The 21,159-nt window shown below is 40.7% G+C and overlaps 1 protein-coding gene across 1 annotated transcript in view; it reads right to left on the bottom strand.

Moving 5' to 3' along the window:
• The window catches only part of LOC309556510 (uncharacterized protein), a gene marked incomplete at its 5' end in the record, with an annotated part of 148,846 nt that overhangs the window by 55,371 nt on the left and 72,316 nt on the right, over positions 1 to 21,159 (bottom strand). The window contains 4 exons of the mRNA XM_082258959.1: positions 6,212 to 6,265; positions 9,259 to 9,312; positions 12,443 to 12,496; positions 16,865 to 16,918. Of these exons, the coding sequence (XP_082115085.1) occupies positions 6,212 to 6,265; positions 9,259 to 9,312; positions 12,443 to 12,496; positions 16,865 to 16,918 (216 nt within the window). The remainder of the gene's footprint in view (positions 1 to 6,211; positions 6,266 to 9,258; positions 9,313 to 12,442; positions 12,497 to 16,864; positions 16,919 to 21,159) is intronic.

Genomic DNA, 21,159 nt, shown 5'->3' with positions numbered 1-21,159 from the left:
AAGGGTGAATACGTCTCAAAGGTGAGAAGACAAACTGTTGATGTGAAAGAAACAAAGGACTGTGTTGCCCTGGGAAGCTATTATAAAAGGACTATTGAGTGTCCGCTGTAGGACAAGGAAGTCTGCCCGACGGTAGGTTGGAGACAGACACTTAGGCAGGTTCCAGTTGTGGCCACAGAGGCAAGGATTTATTTTCTGTTTTATTTTATTTTGGATGTTTTGCTGCATACAGCCTGGTGAAGAAAACACCATTTAATAAACCACACTGTTTGTTTGCAAGCACTTGTCGGCTACCTCTCTGGGAAAACGCACCCCCCAAGGGGTCATCCACACCCGCCACCGAGCTAATCCCTTACATATGGTGGAGGTATGCAGTGGGCATAAGCAGAGATCCCTGCAAGGAAGTGCAAATGTTTGATGAACTTTATCTGGTGCATGAGATTGCACAATCTATGTGTGCAGGAGAGAAGATCCTGACAGAAAAAAAAAAAAAAAAAAAAGTGTTTTAAAGAGACAGCGGTCTCAAAATTATTTGAACTTTGTTGTGTCTGGTGCAAGTGACTGCACAAACTGTGTGTGCAGGAAAAGAGATCTTGCAAGAGAGAGAAAAACTACATGTGTTAAAGAGACAGTGGTCTGAAAATTTTTTGCTGGACTGTGAAAAATTTGTTTGTGGAGTTATTGAAGATGGGGCGGTCCAAACGCCTGAAAAATGCAAAGATAGATGAAATGAGAGACCGGATTCTATGGATGGAGGGGATGTTGCCGTCTGAACCAGCCCCATCCATGCCTAAAGAGAGTCTACTAAAGAGGAAGGTTGTTGTCCCTAGCAACACTGATGAAACCGCTATGGAGACGCAGTGTGCTCAGATGAAAAGTAAACTCAAAATGGAGGAGATGTTGAAACATCTGATTATATCAAATGCAGCTCAACAGCAAGCAAATGCAGCTCAACAGCAGGCAAATGCGGATTTTCAGCAGAGCTTTGCAGCTCAACAAAAGGCTCATCAAGAGAGCATGGCAGGCTGGAAACAGAGACGCCAGCAGCCAATGGAGGCCATCGGTTTGGAGGAAACCGAGTATGTGTGCAGGGCTGAGTTGGATGCCTTGCAACGGAAAATGGAAGAAAAGGAACAAGCCTTGGAATTGCTTAAAATGGAGCATAGAAACTTGCAGGAAACGAATGAACTACTCAAGTCTCATGTGTCACAGTGGGAAGAATCCACTGCTCTTCTTTTGGTCGAGTTGCAAAAACGCAGAGAGACTATAATGGAGAAAGATACCATCCTCATGGAAAAGGAAAGTGAAATTCAGACTTTGCAGAAGCAAAGTATGGCTGATATGTTGGAGTTGCGTAATCAGCTGGAAAAAAGTCTTCAGTCTTTGGGAGCTACAAAAATAGACCTGCAGGAGTCGCAGGAACAGAATGTCGCTCTGAAAACGACATTGTCTCTCAGCGACAACGAGAAAAGTGAAAGAGAGGCTAAATTACTGAGTACTGTGTATGAGCTCACTACTTTGAGCAATGTGGTAGATGAATGGCGTGCGGACTGTGAAAGTTGGAAAGGGGAAGCCCAACGTGTCCAGCAGCAGTTAAAGGAGAAAGAAGCCTGTGTGGCAGAATTACATTCTTATTCCCAGATGCTAGCCAGTGAGGTGAAAGCTCTTATGCAGGGAAAAGGAGAGTCTGAACACAAGAGAAAAAAAGTAGAGGCACAGCTTCTGGAATCGCAAGTCAAGGTGTCAGAAGGTGACCGATTGTGTGCTAAGCTGTCAGAGAAGGCAAACCGACTGCAGGTTGAGTTGGACAATGTTACAAATCAGCTTTCTCAAGCAGACAGAAAATCTAGAGAAATTGCGGAAGATTTTTCTATCTTGGAATCGCAGCTGCAAGACACGCAGGAACTCTTACAGGAAGAGAGGTGTCAAAGGCTGAGTTTTAGCACAAAGCTCAAACAAATGGAAGATGAGAAAAATGGCTTCCTGGAACAATTAAAAGAGGAGGCGGAAGCAAAGAAAAACCTATCAGAGCAAGTCGCAACATTGCAAGCTCAGATAGCGGATATGAAAAAACGCATGGAAGAAAGCGTTGGTTCATTACAGTGTGTTGAAGATGTGAAAAAGAAGTTTGATCAGATGCTTGGTGAAGAGAAGACTGTGTCTGCAAAATATGCAGAAGAACGCGCACGTGCAGAAACGGAGGTGCGTGATAACGAGAGCAAAGCCCTGTTCTTGGCTCGCTCTTTGGAGGAAGCTCTAGAGTGTAAGGCTGAACTAGAAAGTGTTAAACAGCTGCGTACAGAAATGGAAGAATTGGTCAGCTCCAAGGATGATGTTGTGAAAAGCGTTCAGGAGCTAGAAAAGTCTAAGCGAGCCTTAGAACAACAAGTAGAAGAGATGAAGATTCCGTTGCAGGAACTGGAAGAGGAATTCCAGGCAACAGAGGATCTGTCCCAAAGAGGGGATAGTGTGCCTGATGCAGTTTTTAAAAGGATCAGTGTTTTGGGGTCTGTCCTGAGTGAGCCTCAGAAATGTGACGACATGTGGCTTGAATCACCCCTTTGGAATAAACCGTTCCTTCAAAAACTTCAAGCATTGGAAAATGTATCATTAGAACTTCAGCAAACAAAGGAGCTGAGTAAGAAATGTGGTGATTTCTCAGTTCAGGCTGAAAACCTAGTGGAGAAAACTAAGGCTGTTGGTGAAAACGTGAAGCAAATGAATAAGTGCCTTTCAGGGAGTGTTTCCAAAATGGAACTGGTGAAAGACGGGTGGCAGAAGTTTGATCGTGATCTTGAGATGCATTCCATGTGGAATTCAGATAGAGAAAAAGAACTAGGTGACCTTGAGCGGTCAAATAGTTCAGCAGAAAGTGCATTGAAGAAACCTGTAAAAGAATGTGTTGCAGTTCCATGCTTCTTCACTGATGCAGAGAGGAGGTCTATAATGGATACCACCCAGATCGCTGGGTTCAACTGTGTTGTTGCCTTTGACCCCTATGTTGGTGGAAGGAAAGTTGATGATGTTCTGGTTGGCTACTTCTGTGAAGAGTTTGGCAAGAAATATAAACTGAATATCAAATCAAGTAGTAGGCCTTTACTGCGACTCGCTCAGGAGGGCGAAAAGTTTAAGAAGTTGATGAGTGCAAATGCTTCAGATCTGCCTATGAATATGAAATGTTTGAATGATATTGATATCTCTGGGAAAAGGAACAGGGGTCACTTTGAAGAAATGTGTGACAGCCTGTTGTCTCAATTGGAAAATCCTCTGCACAGCATCTTAGAGCAAGCAAAGCTCAAGAAGGAAGATCATTCCCTTTTACAACAAAAAGTCAATGATTGTGTACAGCTGTATGGAGAGGCAACTCAAGTCACAGAGGGATGTCAAGAGTCCCTACTTGGAACAAAGCTTAGTGAAGCAAAGGTTCTCAAAGTTTTGTGGAAAACATTTATGGATTGCAGAGAGAGGCGTCTTAAGAATGTTGAAGACATTAAGACTAGCCCAATTGAGTTGCCTATGGATCACGGTCCTCCATGGTGGATTGGACAGACGGTTATGAGGGACAAGCTGTCTGACATTTATGAGAAAGCTGTCAATGAAGATGACAGAAACGAGAAGGAGCGAAATGATGCCAAAAATGCAGTTGAAGAATGTGTATATGAGATGAGAGACAAACTGTGTGGCATTTATGAGAAATCCGTCAATGAAGATGACAAAACAGTTTCATCCGGAAGCTTGAGGATAATAGGAGGCTTATCAGTGAGTCAGCAGTGCTTGACACATGCGTGCCTGGAAATCTGTGTCCCAACCCTAGGGTTGAAACAAGAGGGGGGGGTATGTAACAGGAAGTCAGCTAAATCTGGGAATGTAGTCACAGGAAGGAGATACATTTCTACCTGATTTAGAAAGTCCATTAATTAATTTAGGGTGTTGGCTACAGAGCTAGCCAGCAGGAAGTTGAAAGGCCTTCACCTGTTCAGAATGAGGGAGTTAAGGCTCTATAATTTGTTCAGAGAAATTCCTATTGTTTGCTGCCTCCAGAAGCTGCATCCTGAAGCCATGTGGGCTGGGAGCAGGAGGACAGTCAGCGTGTGCCTCCCGACAGGATGTGTGGGCCTGGGAGAAGACCCCCCGGAGTGATGTGTGCCCGGGACGGTAACCAAGGGTGAATACGTCTCAAAGGTGAGAAGACAAACTGTTGATGTGAAAGAAACAAAGGACTGTGTTGCCCTGGGAAGCTATTATAAAAGGACTATTGAGTGTCCGCTGTAGGACAAGGAAGTCTGCCCGACGGTAGGTTGGAGACAGACACTTAGGCAGGTTCCAGTTGTGGCCACAGAGGCAAGGATTTATTTTCTGTTTTATTTTATTTTGGATGTTTTGCTGCATACAGCCTGGTGAAGAAAACACCATTTAATAAACCACACTGTTTGTTTGCAAGCACTTGTCGGCTACCTCTCTGGGAAAACGCACCCCCCAAGGGGTCATCCACACCCGCCACCGAGCTAATCCCTTACAATATATATATCTATATATATATATATATAGATATATATATATTTATGTTAGAGGACTTGGATTGACCAGCACTTGTCAATATATCATTTTACATGTTTCCATGTATGTATGCATGCGATTGATGTGAATGAATAATATGTAAAGGACTGTCTAAATGGACAGTGCTTTATTAAAACTTCCTGTAAATTACTGTGATTTATGACTTCATGTCCTAGTCACACCCCAGACACTCAGACATGCCAACATGCTCAGGGCATTTAAATAATATACAGTGCACATAGGAGTTCTAAATAGGTGCCACTGTGAACATACTCTGAATGAAAATGTGCACGCCGACCTTAACCACTTCCAGTCCAGTTTATGTATATATACCCCCTTTGGGGGAGGTAGTTATACAAGGATAATGGCTGTAGCTGCAGAAAGGGGGACTACCTCCCACCGCCCCTCACCACTGCGATCAGTGATGGTGTTGTAAAATTAAAGATTAATTTCAGCTTCTATCCCTTCCACAGCGTCATTATAACAAACCTTATCCCAGAACTGATTACTTGCCTAGCTGACATTCAGCAGCAGGCAGAATTAAATATGAAATTACAGCAAAGCTGAGTTGCTGAAGAAGGTGTGCTTCTTCCCTCTATTTCCCTCATTAGTTTTAGAAGTAGATAACTGTGATGATACCAGACCCCCACACTACATGACAGAAATTCCTTCTGTGACATGAACTACGTTTTGAAGTTACTTAACAAAAATAATGTTTTTGTAATTTATGAAGTGCTTCACTTGATGTTATTTGGGTTATTCCTAAAATACCTCAGCGTTTGATGGCTACTGTCAATAACAAGCCCATCCTAAAATAGTTAGTGTTAGATGTGTGTGGTCAATAACCCATATCTATATATTGCGAGTACGATATGACACCAGGGTCATCTGTTATGTTTCCTTCTACTGGTTTACTGTAGCCATTTCTGGTAACTTAACTTTTTTTTGTGCCTGACCAAGCTGAAGCACAGGTGAATTTTGGTTACAGTAAAAAATGGCAGTAAAAGCTTTACGGTGTCAAGGTATGTACTTTTTTAGTCTCTCTCTAATTATAAACAGCTAGTATGCACCACATTATGGCAAACGTACCTTTTAAGTGGAGCCATCCAGCAATGCACTGTCATCGCTGGCATCGCTTCTATCTTCGCCCTAGTCTTCCTTCTGGGTTTGCACGTTCCATCCGTTTGAGCAAGTAAACCACAATGACATCAGCCCTGTGCATAGGGGTCCCAATCGCAGCTCATCGTTCTCTACATTGACGGCACACTCAATGTGCCCTGAATGCATAGCTACTGTGCATGCGCCTGTGACATCACCAGCTGCAGCCTCTGTGATTATCTTCTAAATGGCACAAGTTTAGAAGATATTCACAGTACCTAAAGGTAATCCTTAATATAAGCTTACCTGTAGGTACAAGTTAATAATACACCTTTACCACCACTTTAAGTGGTATAGAGGGCGTTCCATTTTAAGATCAGATTCTTTGTTTTTGTGAAGCCTTTTTGCAGGACTTTTAAAATGCTCTTTGACACTCTATAAATTATTTGTCAATGTTGCTGAACGTAATGCTTGTTACTTACAATTTCTGCTTAGATTTATTTATCAGTATTCTCCCCGAATAATTTATACAAACATTTTGCACACATTTTTTTACCTTTGTTCCTGGTATGCCTTGTACACCTTTTTCTCCAGGAATACCAATGAATCCCTTCAAAAAGAATTAAATAGAGAACATAAACAAAACTGACACAATTAAAGGGAACAATGGTATGCCAATTTGGTGTAGGTAACCCAAAATGTTAGATACTGATGTTTTATGATGTGAAAAATGGGATAAAGGGGTAAGTGGGACCTCAAACTCCCCAATTATAGAGGTACTCACTGGGGAAAGGGGAATGGGAATAACGAGTATACTGGATTTTTGGGTACCGGTATCTTGGTTAATTAATATATCTTAGATAAGTTTGTTAAAAAGGTATAGCTTTATTAAATATAAAAGACAATAAACAAATATTGGTTTACAGCAATATGACATACATCACATACAACTGACACAATTATTTTTTTTTCCTTCCTCTCCTTCCCTTCCCCCTCCCCTTTCTCCCCCCCCCCCCTCCCCTTTCCTTCTCTCTGTCTTCCCCTTTTGGGGTTTTTCTTCTATATATGTATACATATTCATTTGATATAGTAACGTTTCTAATTCATACATCATTATACATCATAATTAACATACCCGCCGGTGAGAGTATTTGGTGATTCTGCTCTTCCCTCTGGTACTACAAAGACCTCTCATTCTTTGGTCATATATATTTTTTTGATGTTGATTAATTCTTTGTCTTATTCTCCAGACTGTGATAGAAATGTATTGTTATATTCTCCTGAAGAAGCGGCGTAGTCCGCGAAACATGTAGAGAAAACTGTGGAGATATTCCGGCTATTCTTCACATCCCAAGTAATTTTTAGCGGACACTAATTGTGTCAGTTGTATGTGATGTATGTCATATTGCTGTAAACCAATATTTGTTTATTGTCTTTTATATTAAATAAAGCTATACCTTTTTAACAAAGTTATCTAAGATATATTAATTAACCAAGATACCGGTACCCAAAAATCCAGTATACTCGTTATTCCCATTCCCCTTTCCCTAGTGAGTACCTCTATAATTGGGGAGTTTGAGGTCCCACTTACCCCTTTATCCCATTTTTCACATTGACAATTTTCTGGAAGTTGGTACCATTGTTCTATATACTATTATAGGCATCTAATACATGATGTTTTATGATATTTGACTACTTTCTGCTTTTAAACACTGTGCTTCCATGTCAATCATAAACTTGGTTACAATGTACTCAGAACTGCAGAAATGAGGGATGGCATTATAAAAAATAATCATTTTTATAAATTAAGAATATAGTTTGGTTCTGTTTAGTTAAAGTGGCTCTAGTGTTGCAGTACTGTCTTAAAAAAAAAAAAAAAAAAAAAGAACATATTTATTATCTGTCTTTTAATGACAGAAAGTATTTTAATGACATCTCTTTTGCAACAAATCTAAAACAAAAGGTTTTAAATATAATTCAAAGACAATGTGTATCGTCATGCAGATCAGTTCTTAATGTCCCATTTACCAGCTCTTCATAGCCCAGGTACAAATATCTTCAGTGCAATGTTTGAAAGCTACTATTTCTTCAGAATAGGGGAGTAAGTGACAGGATGACCATCCAGCTTGCCACAGCTATATTGTATACCAGTGGTTGTAGATGTGCAACTAGCAATTGGGACTGGGACATAAATTATTGATTTACAAAGTACCACTGTCCTTAGATTGTACGTTAAGGCAAAAAAATAAAAAAAATAAAAACATTCAGTACATACACATTTCCCAATGTTTTGTATTTTACAGATGTTGTAAATACATAATATATACCAAACCAGTGAGTGTCTAAATTCCTGTGCACTTTGCCTGTGATGGACAGAAATCCCAAGCAGTATTATCAGCACTGACTAGTTCACGGCTGCGGATTACAGAACACCTCTTCCTGAAATATGGAGAGGAAATTGGGAGGTGTTCTGTAGTTTGAATCAGAAAAAATCTGCCTAGGTTCACAACATTGTTCCTATATGGGCACAGCATAGTGAGTGAATTACCTAAGGATAGGAAATATTTTACTAGAAGGATCACCAGGTGAAGAAAAGTGGAAAAAGCCTCTGATTTGGTGATGGAAGCTTAATGCTGTGGACTTAAGCTGTATACACACTATCCAACTTTTGTGGTTAGATTTACTTCAGATTTACCTTTTCTATGTAGTGCAAGGGCCTGCCAGATTGCATACAAATTGAAAGTGTTTAGGTTTGACCTCATAATATATGGTTTTGGTAAATCTAAAGGAAAAAGTCTTCAGAAAATCTTATAGTGTGTATGGCCCATTAGTCTACAAAGGAACGTGTTCCCAACTCTGGAGTGCTCCCCAGGAGAGGAATGATGTGTACTTGTGCTTTGCAACTGCTACGGAATGTCTAATGGGCCATACAAACTATAAGATTTTCTGAAGACTTTTTCCTTTAGATTTACCAAAACCATATAATATGAGGTCAAACCTAAACACTTTCAATTTGTATGCAATCTGGCAGGCCCTTGCACTACATAGAAAAGGTAAATCTGAAGGAAAAAGTCTTCAGAAAATCTTATAGTGTGTATGGCCCTTAACTTTGTATGTGGAATTTCGCGCTGAAGATTCTGCTAGTATGTCAATGTGATATGTTATGAAAAAAGCTACAGTTAAGTGTGAGAAATGCATTTATGTGTGGAAATTCCTTTATTCTCAAATATTAAGGCTGGGGATGTCATGAGCAGGCCTCAGGCCAGGTGAATGACACAAGATAGCGGAGAGTTTCTTAACAACCGGTGGGTGGTTATCTTGTCCAAAAAGACTTCTCCAGTTTGGTGCAAACACCTGTCCAGTAGTAGTGCCCCTTAAACACTTCCCTAATTCCCATATATAACAGCATGATATTATAATAAGTTAGCCGTTCTAGTTGCTTGCAAAAAAACCTTAGTTTAATCCATTTAAAATGAAAGATTAGGCACTAAAATATAGTGGTATTTCTTTTTGCAGTAGTAAAATATTCTACAATGTTGTGTAGTATTGTTTACTGTCAAGCAATATAATTTGTATTGAACGTTTACATAATCCTGTACTTACGATGTCTCCTGTGTAGCCAGAAGGACCTTCATCACCATCAGAACCTGGGTCCCCCTAAGGAGAAAGGTTCAAAGGAATACTTGTGTAATTATATGCAGTCAGATTCTACAGTTATTTATCCTTAATGCTAAGGGCATTCATAGTAGCCACTATATCCCTTTTGCTCTACCCTCCACCCAACACTTTCGATATAGGGTATACTTATCCACATATCTACAAGTGATGTATGGGTATATATTATGGCACATAAAATGAGAGACAGCATAACTTTTATGATCCAGATTGCATCTGAATTCCCCTGACATCCTAATTTCTTCTTAAAACCCTTCAATGCTAGTTCCTTTATTGATGGGTGGACCTTTATCTCTTGTGTCCAGACATGCAAGCACCTCGTGAAAGGGTATTGTAAATGAAGGGCTGCTTTGCCACCTTTAAAAATCAACTTAACCCTCCCACATCTAAAGCTGGCTATACATAGATTGAAACTTGGCAGAGACCAGCCAAGGTTCAATCTATATATGGGCAGGCTGTTTGCACCTGAATTGATTCATCAATTGATTTGGGTACAACCAGCCTGTCAGATTTTTCTACATGCACCCGTGGTGGAAGGAAAGAAAATCAAATTATCTATGGGCTGCTTAAGATATCCTCTATTTAGTTATTGGCTAAAATATTGCAACAAAAGGAAGAAAACCTCAGGAGCAAAGTATAATAATATAGTCCCAAGAAATCTGAGGTCAACTGGCTAAAATACAATTCATGCATTTGCAGTAGAATGTACTAACAGGGTGCATGCAAGGCCATTATGTCCATTATTGATAAGAGTCATCTCAGAAGATTATGTTGCAGTTCTAAAAGCGGCCTGCAAAAAAAGATGCCATTACCCTCAAATATACCACCATATTTTTTCATTCTGATTACTCCAGGCAACTGCATACACCTTGAGTTCTTTAAAGTGGTTCTAAAGCCTAAATATTTTTTCACCTGAATGCATTCCTTGCAAGGTAAAAAAATGTTTAGGCACTGATTTTGGCTCGATCCAGCACTGTGCACGTCTGCAGCTCTTCTCTCGCCTCTCTTCTGTGTCTCCCTGGCTTTGCTGGTGCACCGGCAGCTATTGACTCCCAGTGCTGTCATTTAAAGCCAGTGACAAAGGAGCGCGGGGAGGGGGGGGGGAGTCCAGCTGTCTGTGTCAATAGATGCAGCAGCAGGGTTCAGGAGCGAGCACGCACTAATGCCCCCACAGGAAGCAGTTTCCCATGGAGGCACTGGACAGACAGGAGGAGCCAGCAGCACTGGCGGAGTACCTGAGAAGAGAAGGTTCAGGGCTACTCTGTGCAATTCCATTGCACAGAGCAGGTAAGTTTAGAGAGGTTTGATATTTAAAAAGAAACTTTGTTTACAACCACTTTAACACAAAGCAAACTACATACAGTATTTTAAAATGCAACATCTCTTACAGTGTCATAACAAACCTTCCATTTAGGCCATTCCATCATGATGAGGAGCTGTGTTCATTTTTTACATTCCTCCTAAAAAGTGTCTGATATTTCCATCAACAGTACAAGCCTCATATAAACAACCTATAAAAGTGCAGCTCTTTTTTGCTTGGGGTGATTTTAGCCGTATTAGTGCACTTGCGACAGAGACAATTGAGTACTGTCCATGATACAGTATTGCTTGGACCTTGATGAAAGGGACATACCCCGAAAGCTTGTCCTAAAAAATTGTATGTTAGTGCAAATAAAAAAAATATCATCGACAGTACTCAATTGTCGCAAGTCTTTTTTAAAATACAACTGACCATCCTATAAGTGCACGGTTATTCTAATGTTGACTTCTGGCTATTTTTTCATAACAATTTCATGCACAAGTTCGCGCACTGGAAGAATGTTATCTGATTAGGCACTAATAGTATATTCTTCGCTAGTGTAGCACTGCCCCCTAGGGAGCTGCTGAGATTGGATTCCCCTGGGTTACCCATAGCAACAGTCTATAAAACGTATCACTTTAAGACTTGGCTCAGACAATGAACCGTTCAGGGGATTTGTTTTTTTGTGTTTTATTTTAGAACTTGGATGGGAGAAGGGATGAGTGGGATACTCCAACTTGAACTATGCACAATGTTGAGGACAACTAGCTGTAGTGTAAGCGGGAAGGCCACTGCTTCACCTTGCCACAGAAGTGAAGATAGCTCAATATGCTCCTTTTAAAGTTACTTTTCAGGGTCCCAACTTGACACCCACTTTCTCGCTTGCTGTGTGTGCTAGCCCCCTGTCCACTAACTCTCACCGGAGTGGTCCCCTTCCTTGGCAGACCCCTGGCAAGCTCCCTGATATCACGGACACTGTTTTTTCTCAGGTTACTCTGCCACTTGCTCCACAGTCAGTATCCTCTGGCCCTCCTGGCTCAGCACCACACTTTGGCTCACTAGGCTGACTGCCTGTGACCACCTTCCTCGCTGACAGGAGGAGAGACAGTGTCACCCTCCTCCTGGGACCTGGCTTACTGCCCAAAGAAACCCTGTCACATGTGCTCCTGGCTTTTATGACCTATCCTGGGATGTACCACTGTTGTGCCAACCCACTGGGACAGCCACAAAAGCCTGTGTGTCACTGACTGGGTTTCCTCCACTGTCCAACATGCTCCCTTTTTGGACACAGTGGGGACACTCCCTCAGACCAAGTGAATCACACATGGACACATGTAACAGGCAAAACTACTGATCAGGCTCCCCTGATAAACAGATGGAGTAAACAATGCTTTTACCTAGCATCTACCTAGGAGGGTGCTACACTAGTGTTACGTATATATGTTTCGGACCCAGGTGTTTTATTTTATAATCCAAACCTTCACATACCTCAAGACAGGTAGATGTTGCTAGGTGGATATATAGATTTGAGGTTCTGTGTTAAGGTTTCATTTAAAAATGCCTAATTCTGTGAAATACTGGTTATCAGCATATGTACCATGAATGAATGAATTTAATGATTTATGTTTTGTATGCTGGATGCAAGGTAAAGATGCGTACACAATATCAATAATTTAATAATAACAAGAAGATTTGAAACGTTCATATATCAAGCAAATTGTCTCACTTGTTGGAAACTACTGGTTAACAAATAATTGATCCAACGTTTATTATAAAAACATGAGGATAACAATTAGATGGACTTATACGTACTCTAGGCCCTGTATCTCCTCTTCTTCCGGTTGCTCCTCTAGATCCTTTAGATCCCTGCAAAAATAGAAAAGATACAGAGTAACATTATTGCTTTGTAACACAGGCGGACTCCGCCAGCTGATCTGCCTGCTCAGCGGGGAATCTGTCCGATGATCCCTGCTCAGCAGAAGGAAGACAGGTCTGTGTCCACTTCGCTTATGTAGAGTGGACACGGACACAGCCAACTTTCTCCTATGGGCGGTCAGATAGAAATGGACTGCCTGTTCGTTTCCATCGAACTCTCATCCATCCTGCCAGATGGATGGGGAATGAATACCCCATCGGTCTGTTTTACACATGTCCATTTACGTCTGCAGCTCCAGGGCAATGGAAGGTCTGAACGGGTCCACCTAAAAAAATGGACAGGTGGACCCAATTGTTCTCCCCGCGTGAAAGGGGCCTAAGACATTTTAGAAACTGTAAAAAAAAGTGACATAATCTCCTCTGTTATAAAATAAAAATTTTAGAATGGTGTTCCTACATTTGCTTTTCTATTGCTCATAAAAAAAACATAAATGGAAAATCTGATAGGGAGAATGGCCATACAGGTATAAACACCTGTGATCTTGAACACTCAAGATCCTGGCACCACAGCCCTGCAGAAACATAAACTGTTAGGTAGTTAAAGTGCCATGTGCTCAGAATATGGCTATTGAAGTAATTATATATTCTTAACAAGCAAAGGTTTTAACAAAAGACTCTTATAACAAGTCTTCACTGACTTCAATAGCAGCTTGTACTGTGAAATAATTTATCCTCAAAGGTAACAACAAAGACTTTAAAACTGTTTCTAGTCAGTTTCTAACAGCTTAGAAACACCTGCTGTGTTTTACATTACGTAGAGGGTAATTTCTGGAATAAAATGTAGTAGGGAAACAGCTAAGATTTCAGTGCCTCTGTTTTGACCTTTGAGGACAAATTATTCCACAATGCCTATAGTTAAAGGGGGAATTAGGGCTTGTTTTTAAAAAGCTTATACCTGCTTGTTTATAATATGTAAACAATTTAGTGTGCACAGTTTTGGCACAGGCTCACTTTAACATCACCAAACATCACCAACTTACTTACTAAGCTTCGCCTACTGTCATTCAACTGTCAAGTGGCAGAACTTCACTTTGCAGTAAAGACTTTTGTATTTTATAGTTTAATAACAGCACTAGGAGAGCACTAGGTAGAGCTTCATCCTGGCTTGGGCGGCAGTAAGGTTTTAACCACTTCCGGACCGCTTGCCACATATATACTGGGGCAGGGCAACCCAGCTGCGCACAATCACGTACATGTACATGATTTTGTGCAGGGAATGTCAGGGGCGCGCCGCCGGAGCGCTACTCCCGCTGTGATTGGACACAGCAGAAGCCAATCAGCAGGTCCGGCGGCCCACCGATCGTTCAGCGGATTGACAGAACAGTGGTCTGCCTATGTAAACAAGGCAGACCGCCGTTCTGTCACAGAAGAAGAGAAAGATATTGTGTTTCAGTTAAGCTGAAACACAGACCTCTCTTTTCCTCTAGGGCATCCACTCCCCCCACAGTTAGAAAGCACTCCCTAGGAGCCCACTTTACCCCTTGATCACCCCTGCTGTTAACCTCTTCCCTGCCAGTGTCATTTATACAGTAAAAGTGCATTTTTTTTTAGCACTGATCACTGTATTGGTGTCACTGGTCCCCAAAAAGTGTCACTTAGTGTCAGATTTGTGCGCTGCAATGTCGCAGTACCGCTAAAAATTGCTGATCGCCACCATTACTAGTAAAAACAATTAAAAAAAATAAAAAGTCCATAAATCTATCCCATAGTTTGTAGACACTATACCCTTTGTTCAAACTAATCAATATACACTTCTTAGGATTCTTTTTTACCAAAAATATGTAGCAGAATACATATTGGCTTAAATTAATAAAAAAAATAGATTTTTAAAAATTTTCATTGGGTATGTTTTATAGCAGAAAGTAAAAAATATTGTTGTGGTTCTTTTTTTGTTAATAGTGCAAAAAATTTAAAAAAAGCAGGGGTAATCAAATACCACCAAAAGAAAGCTCTATTTGTGAGGAAAAAAGGACATCAAGTTTATTCGGGTAAAGCATCGCATGACCGCGCAGTTGGCAGTTAAAACAACACAATGCCGCATCGCAAAAAATGGCCTGGTCATTAACCTTCCTAGCGGTATTCCCGAGCGTGACTCAGGGTTAGATTTTAGAGCCAAAAGCGGTAACCCCGAGCCACACTCGGGGTAGCGCTAGGAAGATCGCTGGATCCTGGTAGAGGTTTTACTTACCTTTTCTCTGGGATCCAGCGAAGAATGCGGGCGGTATGCGGCGGCGGAGCTTCCTCCCGATCGTCTGCGAGCCCCGGCTTCCGTCTCCGGCGACGTGACGTCCACCGGGGGGGTGGAACCGGCGGCAAATTCAAATGTAAAACACACCAAACACACTGATATCATTCAAAATAAAAAAAATCACATTACATTGCCCCCCCCCAGTGCCCTTTCCTGCAGTTTTACTGTACTTTTTATGTAAATATATGTATATATATATATATATATATATATATATATACAGTATATATATATATATATATATATATATATATATATATATATATATATATATACATATATATATATATTTATACATATATATATATATACACATATATACATATATATACGTATATATATATATATATATATATATATATATATATACACATGTGTGTGTATATATAAATATATATATATATATATATATATATATATATATATATATATATATATATATATATATATATACGTAATTCTTGTGAATGAGCAGCCCAAACCAACTGTATACATTATATATATATATTTATATATATATATATATATATATATATATATATATATATATATATATATATATAATAAATGTATACAGTCGGTTTGGGCTGCTCATTCACAAGAATTACATGCAAAATAATGGTACCGCTTTCAGCACCTAAAATCCAAAAGAATCATACCGCCAGGGAGGTTAAGGGGGTAAAGCCTTTCCGGAGCTTAAGTGGTTAATGAAAAGCATAGACCTAGGATCCAAGGGACTAAACTGAGACAATGGAATTAGTATAAGAACTGGCAAATGTACTTGCAGGCACCACATGGTGTCTGCACTTGATCAATCTAGTCAATGTTTTTTTTTTTTTTTCTTTTGTGGTGTTCTTTGCCAGGCATAAAACTTTATTTAAAGCCAGCCTAGCCTGCACTGTTCCACTGGATCAGCACATAAAGTGTGTGATCTTATACAGGTCTGGCAATTACCAGTATTACCAAATATGAAATAAAGTTAATAACTCATGCGCTACTCTGTGTTTGAAACGACTAGGAAAAATAAATGTAGAAGAAAATGTGAATAAAAAATATTTTTTAAACACTAAACATCGTCTAGTATTCAGTGGATAAAGCTGAAATTCATTGTAGTGTCACCACATACATAAAAAGTAATATTCAAAATATATGGAGTGGCGCTAAATCTGTTTCTATATGAAACAAAAAATGAGTGCTCTAACAAACATATAAGAAGCAAATAAACTTATAACATATAGGGAGGATCCAGCTGACGTCACTTCCGGTCACGGCCCGGACTGAAAGTTCGGCTTTGTAAGCATTCAGCCCGTGTGTGACCCCCTGTTCCTAGACTCATCTGGATGCACTGATTTTAAACTGTAAGTCTCTATCATTTTTAAAAAAAAAACGGTTGTTTATATTACACCATGAGGATTATTATTATTTCATGTGCGAGCTGATTGATTACCATCTTCTACGGAGCGACAGACACTTCATAGAGACCAGTGTTTGATCCAATGCATGTTACCTTTTAAATTAAGATGAGCAGCCATTGCAGTTATTGGTGGAGTATGTTTGTTCTCTTGGATTGAGCACTGGACTGCATGAGCAACTCTATATCACTTGATTTTGAAGCAGCATTTTAGCACTTCTCTCTAAGAAATGTGTTTAAATATATATTATAATACTGTCTTTTTATGCACTGGACTATGGTCATACCACTTAGTGTGGTCACTTTGAGTGTTATTTATCACAGTTTTTTTATTCAGTCTATATGTTATAAGTTTATTCACTTCTTATATGTTCATTGGAGCACTCATTTTTTGTTTCATATAGAAACAGATTTAGCGCCACTCCATATATTTTGAGTATTATCAAAACCGTGCTCATCCTGCCACTGGCCACTCAAAACTGAGAAACCTATTAAAAACTGTAATAGGTTAATAAATTATTTTTTGATATTTTTAGATCTATTCATTTTTCAGACAGCACCACTTTACCACATTTACACACTATTATGCAAAATTATGCAGTTGAATTTTATTTGTAATCGTTGGTCATCCTCCACTTACTTGTTGGCCATGGATTCCTGTATAGCCTGTTGGGCCTTGGTCACCTTTTTCTCCCTGTTATGCAAAAAAAAAAAAAAAAAACACGTTGAACTGCTTTTGTTAAACACTTAAACTTTATTTTTAAAGTGTTTTATTATGGGTTATAAGTGAAAAAAGTTGATATTACCAGAAATCTTGTAAGCTGACAACTTCCTATGCACTCTGCCTGTGCATAAGGAAGGGCGTGGAGATGAGCAGTAGGTAGAGGCAGTGCTGGGTTTATAAGGGGGCAATGGCCCTAGCCCCCCCCCCCCCTGCCATAGGGGGCCCCAGACTTCCTTTATATAAAAATGTATTATAAAAATGTATTTATAATATTTAAATATAAAATTCATTTATTATTTTAAAAAAAATAACAAAGTGACTGGGTGTCAGGATACGGTAATGATAAGTATGACTTCAGGGGCAAAATATTATAGTGTGATGTTATATTTGCCAGTTCCAAATGCCTATGTTTTCTGTGTGTATATATATATATATATATATATATATATATATATATATATATATATATATACATATATATATATATATATATATATATTATCTGTTTCTTACAGTCAATAACATTTGGAAAAACAATCAGACAAGTGTCTTCTTCAGAACCTGAACAAAACATATAACACAAAACATATTTTGTTTTAAAACAAATGCAGTTCATCATTCATTTCAGTTCACTTTTTTTTGTCATATAAATGTTAAGGGGCCCTCGAAAGTGCCCCAGGCTCCCCAAGGTCTATATATATATATATATATACATACACACACACATACATATATACACACATACATATACACACACAGTATGTATATATATATATATATATACATATATATTGTGACAGGAAGTCAGGTAAATCTGTGGGTGTTGTCACAGACGGGAGATACATTTCTGCCTTGTTTAGACAATTCACCAATTACTATCAGGTATTGGCTGCGGAGGTAGCCAGAAAGGTTTAAGGACATTGGAAAGCTTCAGCTATTCAAAATGAGGCAATTAAGGCCTCTATAAGTTATCCAGAGGATGACTACTGATTGCTGCATCCTGAGGCTTTTTGCGTTAAGGAGAGCAGTGAGCTGAGAGACTTCTGAAGGTGAGGTGGTGTTGACTTTTTCTGTGTGAAAAGAAAAACAAATAGACTATTGGTTTTCTGCTGTATGACCAGCAGTGTCTGCCCAGCAGTAGGTTGGGACAGACACCATAGGTAGGTTCCTGTGTTGTGAAGGTAGACGCCGCAAGTGGCCAGGGTTTATTTTATGTTTGTTTGATTTATGCTGTTTGGATGCTTGCACTTGTTTCCAGCAAATTGGAAGAATAAACCATAGACCGTTGTTTTCAACCACTCCTTGGCTGTCTCGCTGTGTAGCGAACCCTCCCAGGGGGTCACCCACACCCGCTACCGAGCCAACCCCTTACAATATATATATATATATACATATATATATATATATATATATATATATATACTGTATATATATATATATATATATATTAAACTCTGCCTTGAAAAAGTATTCATGCCACATTGAAATTTTCCACATTTTGTCATGTTAAAACCAAAAATGCAAAAGCATTTTATTGGGATTTTTTTTTTTCAAAACAGTGAGGTTTATTGAAACTTTTGGTACAATACAAAAATAAACCGTGCATTGAAACTTCGATCATATTCATAATACACAGTGGTACAAAAATACAAATATTCACAGTGATTAACACTTAGAAACAGAACAGACATAGTAAAAAAAAAAATAAGGCAGTAGTCAGTTACTTTCTTTCGGCCCAACACTCAAGCAAACAATATTGGTTTAACAGGGACGGTCAGCATAAAGCAGTTACCTACTTCACTACTGAGCCGTGTCAGGGCACTGCACCCATTTGTCCCAAATCTTGTTGAACTTCTGAGGGCACCCCCTATGTTTATATAAAAGTTTATGAAATGGGATGACACTATTAATTTCCTTAATCCACAATCCTAAAGTAGGAGGAGTAGGTCTCATCCACCGTCTGGCTATCAATTTACGTGCTATAAACAAGGTTTCCTGAAGAAATATGACAGTGGATTTGGGCATCTCTCCATCCGGATAGACCCCCAGGAGACACTCCTTAGGAGAGAGTTGTAGAGGAGACCCCATTTTGTCATGCAGAAATGTGACTACCTGTTGCCATAGAGTCTGTAATTGGGGACAGCTCCACAGTAGATGAAAGAAGGAAGCATCAGGGTCTCCGCACATAGGACAAGAGGGGACCAAGTCAGGGTGATATTTGGACAGTCTAAGTGGGGTGAGATAAGCCTGGTGTAATATAAAGGTCTGGGTTAGGCGATCCGACAGTTTTGGCGACACTCTGCGGCACGTCTCCAGGGCATCCTCCCATTCCTCATCCTCCATGGCCCCCACACTGCGCTCCCAGCGGGTCTTAAGTGCAAAAGCTAAAGTGGTCGAAGAAGGTGTGTGGAGCTCAGAGTAGAACATGGAAATGAGGTGACTGGGTTCTGTACTTTTAACAATGTCAAGGGTGGTAATCGATTCCATCTCAGGAGGGCCGTCAGGGAATTGAGATCTATAGGCATGGGAGAGCTGTAAGTATCTGTAGTGCATGGGGCCCTGGAGCGCAAACTGGTCTCGCAGGGTCTCGTAAGACCGTAGACCAGTGGTCGTGGAGATATGGCTAAGGAGAAGAATACCCCTCCCACTCCATACCGACAGGTCAGGGATGGAGAGGAACTCACGCAATGTACTATTATGCCACAGAGGGGTAAATGTGTGGAATGGAGGGCACCGAAGCCTGGACGCTACCACCTCCCAGATCCGACAATAGTGATATAGAAGAGATCTGGGGCACAGGGGCTCCGGCGAGCCCCTGACGCCCCTAAGGATAACTAGAAGGGGGTCCCCGAGGGGATGAGCCCACCCAGGGCAGAGCAGGGTCAAGAAGCGCTCTCTATCCGTTTTATCTATGTGAAAGAACTGGGACAACTGAGCTGCCAGATAGTACAGATTAAAATCCGGCAGGGCCAACCCCCCTAGATTTGTAGGATTCTTGAGCTTGCGCCAGGAGATCTTGTGCCGGTTAGCACCCCAAACAAAGGTCTTGAGGAGTGATTCCATCTGCTTAAACAGCCTGAGTGGCAGATAAATAGGAGAGTGCCATACAGCATAGAGAATTTTGGGAAGGAGAACCATTTTAATTAAATTGACTCTACCCATCACTCCCAGAGGTAATTTGGACCATACTTGAATTTTAGCCTTAAGCAGAGGGAACAAGGGTTGAACGTTATCCGGGACATAATCTGCTGAGCTAGCTGTCACTTGAATCCCTAAGTATTTAATGCGGGATACACATTGTAGGGCCGGGTTTGCGGGGGCGATCGCCTGCGGGCTCTCGTCAAGTGGAAGAATTTGTGACTTATCCCAGTTTATCTGAAAACCGGAGAATCGTCCGTACCGTTCAATTAAAGAAAGGGCTGTGAGCAGGGATTCTCGAGAGTCTTCCAAATACAACAAAGTGTCATCAGCATACATGCTGATTTTCTCCTCCAGCGGTCCCCTACGTAGGCCACGAATCCCGGGATGTGCTCTAATGGCCATCGTCAGGGGTTCCGCGGCCAGGGCATACAGCAGGGGGGAGATGGGGCACCCCTGTTGAGTGCCACGGGATAAAGGGAAGGCGGTCGACTGCCAGCCGTTGGCCAGGACCCTAGCTACCGGGGCGCTATATAGAAGTTTGACCCACTTAATAAAATTAGGTCCAAAGTCGTATCGGTCCAGGCAGGTCCATAGAAATGGCCACTCTACCGAGTCGAATGCTTTAGCCGTGTCCAAGGAGACCACCACCCTGCCACCCATTCCGTCGTGTTGTGCCTGGAGATTCATGAATAACCGGCGAAGGTTAAATGAGGTGTTCCTCCCAGGCATGAACCCGGCCTGGTCCGAGTGTATGAGCGAAAGGATCACCTTGTTAAGACGGAGGGATAAAATTTTCGCAAGGATTTTAGTGTCTACTGGGAGCAAAGAGATGGGACGGTAAGACTCTGGGGCGTGTAAGTCTTTGCCCGGCTTGGGGATGAGCACAATTAACGCCTCCCGCATAGAAGGGGGCAGGGCTGCATCTCTGAACAGGGATTGAAACAAAGCCAATAATTTAGGAGAAAGGAGTTCCGAATATTGGGAGAAGAACTCAATCGGGAGGCCGTCTAGGCCGGGGGCCTTAGATCTAGGGAACTTGGACACGGCTGCTGCAATCTCCTCCACAGAAA

This window comes from Pelophylax lessonae (genome assembly GCF_965119305.1).
Source record: "Pelophylax lessonae genome assembly, chromosome: 5".
Taxonomy (NCBI): Eukaryota; Metazoa; Chordata; class Amphibia; order Anura; family Ranidae; genus Pelophylax; species Pelophylax lessonae.
Note: the sequence above shows the minus strand (reverse complement) of the source record. Positions and strands in the feature narration are given on the sequence as shown.